The following is an 11,494-nucleotide window of genomic DNA, read 5'->3' as shown; positions in this document are numbered from 1 at the left end:
ATTTTAAAATGAATTTATGCAGCAGAAAAAGTTTTTAATTAAGTGAAATACGCGAAGTCATCAACCCACACACGTACCCATGTGAAAAGTCAAAAAATCATTATGTGTGTGAGCGCGCAAATTTGAAAATGTTTTCACAAAGTGTAGAAAATTTATAAGCATTTTTTATTAACCTGCGGGCGTGTGCAACTTTATATGAGGCCTAGAGTTTATAGGTATCTGTCGCCTAATACCGCAGCAATTGCAGCATAAAATTGAAATTGAGAAAACGCTCGCCGACTTTGACTTCGATATGAAACAGTCGCTGCAGTTGGTGCTCTGTCTGATCATAACAACGTTGCAGTTCATTGAGACGCACGAACACGGCGATGGATTCAAGCCAGGTAAGCTGAGCAATAATTCCGAATTATCAATTTATTAAGAAACTATGTATGTATCTTCTACTAAGAAAAGTCCAAAAGAACCTCTCTAATGTATTATGAACCAATTCAATACAACATACTTATTTTAATCAACAAATTTCTTGTGATGATGGAATACTACTCCAGTATTAATTTACTAAGGTGCGGATTTGGTTTTTTTGGTCTTACATCGATCTTTTGATATGAAATATATATCTGTAGGTAGTCTTATGTTTATTAATTGATTTATTTAAATTGTTCAGTTTTGCCATTATTTGCTTATATACGCAAGTATGTATATGTTTGGTTTCAGAGGGCTTCTAAAAACATTCGAAACAGAAAGTTCAAACCAAGGTTTAGATTTTGTCGTTAGTTCTTGAAAATATAAGCATTTCAGTTTTAATCATTTTAGACAGTTCGTATTTTCTGCTTAATTCTGTTGTTTACCCAAAAAAAACCCCCTGAAAGAACCAAATTTTTAGTCTTGTAAAAAGTCTAAAACTGCAATGGCCTCAACGTTCTACGCACTTTAATTAGATACCTCTTAAAACGACTGCCAGTTAGTTCTGCCTCTTGCCTTCCTGCGGGCTCCGCTTCTTCCCTTCGGCAGCCAGTCTGTCTGTCTGCCGGTCTATCTAAATTCTTGGCACGATGCGGCCTGTTGACAACGTCGTTGTGTGCACGACAGCAGCAGCAGGAGCAGCAACGCGCAAATGTTGCGCTTTTTATGTGAAAAATGATGAGAAATAATTTGCCGTGGATGTTGGCTTCGTCGTTATCTCTGCTGCTCCTGCTGCTTTCGACAACGAGGACTAAAAGCGAAGTGGGTCGTCGTTTCTGTCGTGCGTTTGACGTGGCCATTTGGTGCACCTTTTGCTTGTTCATCGTATACGTTGTGTTTACACAATGCTATACAGTTGCCGTGTTCGTTTCTATGAGTTTGTATTTGGGTAAAATTTATTTTACAAAATTATTGCGTGCGCGTTCTGCATTCCTTCTGTAAGTACCGAATGCTTGTAATCATAACGAAATTAAAGCGCTCGTTATGTGTAGCGTCGAGTATATTTAAATTTGGCATTTGCTCAGGTGTGACAGCACTAAAAACAGCTATACAACATGAAAATAAACTCCCAGGGCAGCAGCCGCTCTAGTGCAGCTAATGTGCACAAAAGTGGACAGCAAAATACAATTTATGTTTACAACAAAATGCAGATCATTGTATGCATTATAAGTAAAGAAAAAACAACATCCACAGTAACCAAAAAGACAACATATTTTTATATAGCACTCTTGGGATAATCAGGCCAACATACACACATCTGTATAAAAATGAAAATTTATGCGTATTTTAAGCAGCCTGAGCCAAAGTAGATGGTTGGATTGACTCTGAGTCTGGGAGCCTGGAGGGCCCGGCTTTGTCATCAGCACCACTGCAAGCTACCGCTATTCACGTCATGACGCAGGTGACGCTTTTGAATTGCGGCTACATTGGCATTTATTACAACAAATAAACAAAAGTGTGCGCACGCTGCGTCGTCGAATTGGATAAAAACAAAAGCCATAGCCGCAACAACGAAAAAGTTAATAATGAGGCTGTAAAAATTGCATAATTTTTCATATATATTAATTTAAAAATTGTTTTCGAAGTGCAAAGTGTGCGTTTTTTGTTGTAACTTTGTTTATTTATGCACGCTAGCAAAATTATTATGGAATCTTTTAATGTTGCCATAAAAACGCGAATTGCCGTAAAATGCGGTGAAATGGTTAGTTTAAAACAAAAACAAGTACTAGACATTCAATACGGTTGATATTTACGGTTGACTCTTTGGAAGATGTCTAGCCTAGCGGAGCTTGTTAATATTTGATACGTTTGTCAGCATATTGATGAACAGAACACATTCAGCCCTTGCTAACATTTATTTATGTATGTACTTTTAATATTTAATTTATTAATCAGAACAAGAAAGGAATGCTAAAGTCGAGCAGGCTCAACTCTTAAATACCCTGTACCACCCCACAAAAAAGTAATTAAATTAATTAATTAATTAAATTAAATTAATTAACTAAATTAATTTAATTAATTAACTAAATGCTTCCTTCTGCATGTTACATACTTTGCACAAACCTAATATACCCGTTTTTCCCTAAGGGTACATGGTATAACAAGTAGAGAAGCTAAATCGGGTGTCCCGACTTTGAATACTCTGCCTATCGATTTTATCCATGGTGTATAATTGCACATTTACATAGCAATTGCATTTTTGTGCGTGTATGCATGTCTATGCGTGTCTATTCGTATCCATTCGTGTCTGTATGAGCATGTTTGCAGTCAACCAAAGCACCATCATCAACAACAGCTGCGGGCAGCAATTATATTTATGGCTATAACTTTCTGTTAAATCGGACAATAATGTCCCTTAACGCCTCCACCTGTTGGGGGTATTTTATTTGCCATTTACTTCATCAATAATCAGCCTGTGAAGAGAAACTACACCAAGGACAGTCCCACGGATTTTGAATGCGAAAGATTTAGAAGCAAAAGCTTGCTTGAGTACGATGGCAAGCGACCATTGCGATCTCAATTAAATCCAGAAGTAGAAATTATTTCTGTAAGCCTTCCCATAGACCTATCCACTGGGATTGCCACTACCGTTACTAGTGGTAGTGCACACATAGTATATACAAATGAATCGTTAACCAATTTCGTATCAACAAAATTATGTGAGTGTGGCAAACCAAGCTCGTCAAAATCAACGAATAACTTTTTGAATTAAATAAACAAATAAAAAAGCTAAAGTCGGGTGTCCCGACTTTGAAATACTCTGTACATATGTTTACAATAATTATAGAAAATAAAAAAAATTAAGAAAATAAAAAAAAAATTTGATCGATTTTACCTCTCTCGATATTCGAACACACGTAAAGGGTTTATAATTGCACATTTACATAGCAATTGCGTCTGTGTGAGTGTATGTATGCCTATGCGCATCTATTCGTGTCTGTGAAAACATGTGTGCAGTCAACCAAAGCACCAGCATCAACAGCCGCGGGCAGCGCTTGAGCAGCGCTGCAGCAGCAAATATATTTATTGCTATAACTTCTTGTTAAATCGGTCTATCATAGTGAAACTTGGCACACGGACACATTATAACCAACTGGGGGTATTTCCAAAATTTTAGTTCGAAATTCCAAGAATTACGGGAGTTAGAGAAAATTTCATGGGAGAAGGGAGTGGGAGGGAAATTCCAAAATACACATTTTCTGCGTATTCACATAAGGCATCTGGGACTAAAATTTGGTTCCCGTAGGTCTTATAGTCTCTGAGATATAGGCGGTTATAGGAATGGCGGTTATCGGGAAAACCCCCATTGGGGGGAAGTGGGGGAAAATCAAAAAAATAAAACAAACTTGTACAGCTTACACACATAAGGCATCTTTGTGCAAAATTTGGTGTCTCTAGCTCTTATAGTCTCTGAGATGCAGGTGTTCATACGGACAGACAGACAGACGGACAGACAGACAGACAGGGCTAGATCGACTCGTCTCGTCATGCTGATCAAGAATATATATACTTTGTGGGGTCTGCCACGCCTCCTTCTGCCTGTTACATTTTCAGCTCCCGCAAACCTAATATACCCTTGTACATTTTATGTACAGAGTATAAAAACTCCAGTGTTGTTATTCTTGTAGCTGTTGTTGATGTCGTTGATGTTGGCTTGAGTATTTTAGAGCAAAGTGGAAAACTTTTAGTGGCATGTAAACAAAATAAATTTCAAGTTGAGTAACCGGCAAAGAAGTGAATGGGAGAAAGGAAGAACACAAAAGCAATGTTGAGTGAAGAAAAACGCTGATTGCGCCGCACAAAATTATGAATTCTCGTATTATATTATTAGTATAGCTGTAAGTAAAAACCCAGAGCAGCTGTAAAAATGCATATGTATAAATTTCCAAGGATGTCAAGACTGCGCCACTTGGTAGGGGCCTGACATGCATATATACGTATATTTATATATTGAAGCCGGGTAACCCGTATAATGCCAGCCCGTAAAAGTTTAGCACGACTTTTGTTGTTCCCCAATAGTGTTGTTACTTCTCTTGCCGTTGTAGGCAACAAAAAATTAGCCACAACTTTCAGACCATACTTCTGGGTTTTTTGTTTGTTTTTCGGTTTTAGTATTTTTATGCTGACAGCATACAAACAGAGCATAATTTTTAATCTTGCAAAGCAAACATTTGCCTAACGTACACATATGTATGTACTCACACTCACCTCACCAATGACTGTCAAGCATAGGCTCTTCTCACTCTTTTGTTGAGTTGAGTCAATTGTTGGACATATCGTGTGGAAGCCACAATAACAATTAGTTTCTGTGTTTGCAGTGGCAGAACAACAATAGCAACAACTTTTGGTCTTATTCATACCCAAAATTATGTTTATTTGGATTTGGCCCCGATTTTGGGTATATTTCGCACCTTGGTATTTCATGCTGTTGATTTTTTATGCCCGCAAGTTTAGGGCAGCTTGTTGTGGATGTATACCATTTGTCTTTTGGTTGGAAAAAACGTGACAATATCAAGAGTGGGACGTGTTTTTTAATTTTTACATTCGAGTATAAGCATTTTCATTGGAGAATAAATAAAATTCACCTATTATTTTAACAATTAATATTTAATTTTATTTGTATTTAATTTAATTATCTGATGTTCATATGTACACAGATTTATTTTCTAAGTGTAGTCAGCGTGCCAGTCAGAGGTGGCAAACCGGCAATTTTTATACCCTGTACCCAAAGGGTAAAAGGGTATATTAGTTTTGTGCGAGTGCACAAAGATGCCTTATGTGTGTAAGCTGTGGAAGTTTGTTTTATTTTTGTCCGTACGGACACCAAATTTTAGTCCCAGATGCCTTATGTGAATACGCAGAAAATGTGCATTTGTGGGAGGGAAATTCCAAATTGCCCCGCAAATCGTAATTTTCTTTAACTCCCATAATTTTTGGAATTTCGAATTCAAATACCCCCAGTTAGTGGTTATGTGTCTGTATGCCAAGTTTCATTATGATAGAGCGATTTAACAAGAAGTTATAACCTGAAATATAATTGCTGCCCAAGCGCTGCCCGCAGCTGTTGTTGATGCTGGGGCTTTGGTTGACTGCAAACATGCTCACAGCGACACGAATAGACATACATAGACATTCATACACTCACATCGACGCAATTGCTTTGTATTTGTGCAATTATACACCCTTTACGTGAGTTCGAATACCGAGAGAGGTAAAATCGACCATTTTTTTTATTTTTTAAATTTTCTTATTATTTTAAACATATGCTCTGAGTCGGGACACCTGACTTTAGCTTTTTCACTTGTTTCAGTTTACGGTAGCAAAATATATTGAATTTCAGGAGCTCCGACCCGCGATATGTCAAAATACAGTCGGCCATGAGTAAAACATTCCTTTCGTAGGACGATCCCTACTAATTCGAAGGTTTGAGACTTGTTATACCCTGTACCCGTAGGGTAAAAAGGGTATATTAGGTTTGTGCAAAGTATGTAACATGCAGAAGGAAGCATCTCCGACCCCATAAAGTATATATATTCTGAATCAGCATGACGAGAGAAATCGATCTAGACATGTCCGTCCGTCCGTCCGTCTGTCCGTCTGTCCGTCTGTCCGTCTGTCCGTCTGGATGAACGCGAGGATCTCAGAAACTATAAAAGCTAGAATAACCAAAGTTGGCATCCAGATTCTCCTAGGTCCGAGAAAGGACGAGTTTATTTTTTTTTTTGGAATTTTTCCCCCCTTCCCCCGCTACAGAATTTCGTCAATAGCGTCCACATTTCAAATGCTACCTAAACCAAACTTTGCACACATAATTTATATATAATTGTCTACTGTTGTATAAAATTTTATTCAATTTGGTCAATTCTAAGAAAAGTTATTAGCAAAACAAATTCTCGCCAGTACAACCTCCCCAAACTGCAGCAACAAGTTCGCTCTTCTTCTTCCTCTTTTTGCTGCTGCTATGGGCGCATATAACTCAGCGACGGAAGTTTACCTGGGTACAGGGTATTACACTGTCGGGCTTGCTCGACTGTAGCGTTCTCTCTTGTTAATACTAGTTTTGTGCGCATGTATGTAACACACAGAAGGAGGCACGGCAGACCCCACAAAGTATATATATTATTGATCAGTATGACAAGATAAGTCAATATAGCCATGTCCGTCTGTCCGTCCGTCCGTCTGTCTGTCTGTATGAGCGCGAGGATCTCAGGAAGTACAAGAGCTACAATAACCAGAATTGGTATCGGGGTTCCCCTAAGTCGTAGGCAGATGAAGTTTGTTTTTTTCTGATACACCCCCACTCTCCCGCAATTCGTGTTTTTTCCATAACTCCTGCTTTTTCTGTACTAAGGATCAACTAATTTTGCAATATTTTATACGGAATTAGTCAATATGCACCAGAAGCAAACAAGGAAACAATATAGTAGAAAAGACAAACAAGCTGAGCGTCTAATAAAAAGTAAATAAAATGTATTGCATACCTGCAGGCAATAAACTGTCACGTTGCCGTTGCATGCATACTACATATATATGTGTCCCCATCGTTTTGTCTGTCTGTCTCTCTACCTGGCTGTCATTGCGCCAAGCTGACAGCCACAGCCATGGCGTGCATGGCAAGCCCATATTGTGCCAATTTCAGTTTGCATGCAGCCCCAGACCAAACCATTACACGCCACAAGCCGTCTCCCCACCACTTCTGCCCCACGTCGTATATTTTAGCATAATTTGCCACGGACACACAAAGCTGACACCGTCATCGTTTGTCGTCTTTTATCGGAACCCATTCCCAACAATCCTTGACAGTCGCAACAAATTCAAATTAAAAATGCAACAGAAATTAAAATTGTTTACGCAAGACATTAATGGCGTGTGTTTATTTGATTGTAAATTCCTGTCCTTTACACAAATGTCCAATGAATAGTTACAGCATTTGGCTTTTAGGCGATAAGGAACACGCGTCAATGGTCTAATTATAGAAACAGAATGACACTAGCATCACTTCCAACTAAACTCAATCATGAAGTACTTTCACCATAGAGCAATATTGAGTGTTTATACCCTGTACCCGTAGGGTATAAAGGGTATATTAGGTTTGTGCAAAGTATGTAACATACAGAAGGAAGCATCTCCGACCCCATAAAGTATATATATTCTTGATCAGCATGACGAGAGAAATCGATCTAGACATGTCCGTCCGTCTGTCCGTCCGTCTGTCCGTCTGGATGAACGCGAGGATCTCAGAAACTATAAAAGCTAGAATAACCAAAGTTGGCATCCAGATTCTCCTAGGTCCGAGTAAGGACGAGTTTATTATTTTTTTTTAATTTCCCCCCCCCTTCCCCCGCTACAGAATTTCGTCAATAGCGTCCACATTTCAAATGATACCTAAACCAAACTTTGCACACATAATTAATATATAATTGTCTACTGTTGTATAAAATTTTATTCAATTCGGTCAATTCTAAGAAAAGTTAGCTTCTAGCTTTTATAGTTTCTGAGATCCTCGCGTTCATCCAGACGGACGGACAGACGGACGGACAGACGGACGGACATGTCTAGATCGATTTCTCTCGTCATGCTGATCAAGAATATATATACTTTATGGGGTCGGAGATGCTTCCTTCTGTATGTTACATACTTTGCACAAACCTAATATACCCTTTTTACCCTACGGGTACAGGGTATAATAAAAACAGCTTCGGCACAGACACCAGCACAGCAACAAATTGGGCGCGCAATTATACATGGAGATACACTTTAGCAAGTACATACGCTTTCATGTTCATGTCAATAGACACACTTACTTCTACTTGCTCTTCCGTTTTTTTTTTTGCGGTGGAAATAAGCTGGATTAAGTGTGCTTAAAATGAACTCCATGAGATTTTCTTACTCAGACTGGGCGCGCGAGCATTAAGCCGACTTGTAGTAGAGAATTTTGTACAATGCTTTTGATTGTGTGTGCTCAAATGATTACAATTCGAGTATATGTTTTCGGAAGAGTTTTATGCAATTGCTTTTTTAACAAATCTGATGCTGTATGTCTTTCATTTTGCTGATAACAGCATATATAGAATATCACTTTCCACCTGAAAATCACATACTTTATCAAAAGAGTACACAAAATTAGACATCAAAATAACATTAAAGACAAAGGCTCACTACCTACTAATAAAAATTAACCACATTTGAATACCACCCATATCATGTGCGGGTGCTGTATTTGGATACAGAGAGGCGACTGCCGCCTGTCTTTTCCTTTGCTTTTGATTTGTTATATCACAAATAAGTTCAAAATAAACTAACAAACTGTTAACATGTAACGCCTTTCTGTATGTTTGTGCTTTACAGGAACGGCCACTTCTTCCTTCTTGCTTTTCTTGTTCGTAATTTTTGTGTCCATGGGAACGCGTTTTAAAAAATGTTTATTTACTTCGGCCGCTGGGCGAGCGAGCAGAACGCCCCTGGCCGCAAAGTGATTTTGATTTTGCCTTGCCTGCTTACAGACGTTGTAGGCCGCTAACTCGTGCGGGCGCACATAAGGAACAACAAAAGCAATAAAGGCCAAAATTGTTGTTTTGCGCTTGAGTTGAGCAGCTTTAAGCAAAGTCAACATAACCAGCAGCCATTTGAGCCAAGACAGTCTTATGAGCAGGGTAAGGTAAAGTTCTTGCTTAAAGCAAGACCAAAGTCCTTTAAGCGTACATAGAATTGTGTAAATTTTTGTGCGTCAGTTTCTCGTCGACGAATCTTGGATTAAGTGTCTGAAGCATTTTGAAGCAGGTTTTTTACGTCCTTCCTAACAAGTTTTGTGTTGTCCTTATTGAAATTGTTTTTATACCCTTTAACCGAGGAGTAAAAGGAAATTATGAAATTTAATCTAAACGTAACCTTACCTCTGTCTATTTGGTGAATGTAAGGATCTTACAATGTATAGTAGAAGTAGAGCTCCACCTGCAGGGTTATTGTAATTCAAGGATGCACTGCAAACATAACTATATACATACCCGCTTTGAATTAATATGAAATATTTTTAAATTATTTATTGATTTGTATTTTGATTTGTACAATTTTAGATTGAAAATAAGGGAATAGACGAGTCGCACTCGCAAATTCAACTGTTTTTGAGTTTCCGTGTAGTTAATATACATAAAATCAAGCATTCAACGGTATCACGTTCTATTCTGGCCATGCTTCCTTGTGCAGTTTTGCGAAGTAGATATGACTGGTGATTGAATTTTCCAAGCGAATAATCTTTAAATTGTGCTCCGGTCAAGAAATAATTCATTTTTAGTGCAAGGTTTCTATTATCATCGATTAAGCAGATTGTTGAATCATTTTTCTTTGTTGGAGAGTAGGGCTTGTAGGATAAAAAGGGTATATTAGGTTTGTGCAAAGTATATAACATGTAGAAGGAAGCATCTCCGACTCCATAAAGTATATATATTCTGAATCAGCATGGCGAGAGAAATCGATCTAAACATGTCCTACTTTACTTCTGATTCAAATTTCATCTCCGCTACTACGCCCACAAGTTGCAGCATCAAGTCCGTTTTTCTTCTTCCTTTTGCTTCTGTTAGAGGCGCCTATACCTCAGTGTCGGAAGTTTACCTGAGTACAGGGTATTTCACTGTCGGGCTTGCTCGATTGTAGCTTTCTCTCTTGTTTTTTTTTACTGCCAAGACACTACATTTCTTTTTGTAAGACCTAACATTAAAAAGATATATATTTTTGGAAAAATATATCACAGTACTAGTCCTTTTGCTAATATACTGCTTATAATTTAAAAGATTATTTAGTTCCGTGGAACATCTTTCTTTATCTTTTATAGATACTTACGCTATGCGTTTTTCATTTCGACAAGTACTATAAGCCAAAACTACTGTCAGGCTAAGTGTAGTCGGATACACCTTGTTGTCAGTTGTGACATTGAGATGGGTACAGCTTGTTTGTAAAGCAAACGTTAGCTTGACAGTTCTGGCTTTCAGCTAACACCAACGCAATCCTCAATCATGCTTGGTGGAGTGGGGCTCATAATACACGTACACTTTAGTTCACAGCCACTTGTTCCTTGATAGATCCACCTTATCAATGGCAATCGTCATTAAATGTCATTTTCAATGCAAGCAGAGGCGGACAACTTTACGCTGCTCAAAGACCCTGCGTATAGCTTCAAAATGCCACAATGTGCATGCATTATGCTTTTGCTGCTTCTGCTGCGTACATTCCAGCCAAGCAAACTAAGCCAAAAATGCCACAAAACATTTACCATATATCATGCATTTTTACGTACACTTCTAGCTACAAGTATCCTTGTGGATGTAACTGCAACTGCTGCTGTTGCTACTGTTCCTGCTGTTGTTGCTGTTGTTGCTGTTGTTGCTGTTCCTGTTGTTGTTGCTGGTGTCATTGTTACAGCTTTTGTGCAAAACTTGTAATTTACACATGTAGTCGTGCACTCGTACACTGCATACTTTGCGGTTGCAGTCAAGCTGCTGGTATGGCAGCCAGCCAGCACTTTACTCGGCACATCGCGTTTATCTTGCAAAAGCTGGGCAAGCTTGACTGTCTGAGTGTCAGTCCGGCGGGATTTTTGTCTCTTTGGCATGTTGCTTGTGGCTGCGGCAGAAGGGTCAAGTGACAGAGGCAGCTGTGTGCCCACGCTACGTATGCCTAGTGTCACTACTTGTGAATAGTACCTAGGCGCTGGCCTTTTTAATATTAAATACCTCCTATTAAACAGTAAAAGATGTCACTTCTTAAACACAAAATTAAAGGTTGTTCGATTTGTGCTTACAGAAGCACAACAATGTCTCAATGCAGCCATTTTATAAAATGGCCGCCGCAAAAATAAAAACATAAAAAGCGACGCAACTTTTCGTTTCATTATAAGTGTATATGAGTGTTTGTGTGCATGTTTGTAGGTTAAGCTGTTTATAGGCTCTTTGTTGTTGTTACTACCGTTGTTCATTGCTGTTGTCGCTGCCATTCATGTAGCGATTGTTACTGCTGCCGCTGCTACACTTCCTTACCA

The 11,494-nt window shown here is 38.6% G+C and overlaps 1 protein-coding gene across 1 annotated transcript in view; it reads left to right on the top strand.

Moving 5' to 3' along the window:
* Positions 1 to 265: 265 nt before the first annotated feature.
* The window catches only part of LOC115624348, a 71,087-nt gene continuing 59,858 nt past the window's right edge, over positions 266 to 11,494 (top strand). The window contains exon 1 of the mRNA XM_030519001.1: positions 266 to 383. Within this exon, the coding sequence (XP_030374861.1) occupies positions 293 to 383 (91 nt within the window). The 5' untranslated portion in view covers positions 266 to 292. The remainder of the gene's footprint in view (positions 384 to 11,494) is intronic.

The sequence above is a fragment of the Scaptodrosophila lebanonensis genome, unplaced genomic scaffold, assembly GCF_003285725.1.
Source record: "Scaptodrosophila lebanonensis strain 11010-0011.00,11010-0021.00 unplaced genomic scaffold, SlebRS2 tig00000053-arrow-pilon, whole genome shotgun sequence".
Classification (NCBI taxonomy): Eukaryota; Metazoa; Arthropoda; class Insecta; order Diptera; family Drosophilidae; genus Scaptodrosophila; species Scaptodrosophila lebanonensis.
This window is presented reverse-complemented; position numbering and strand designations above follow the sequence as displayed.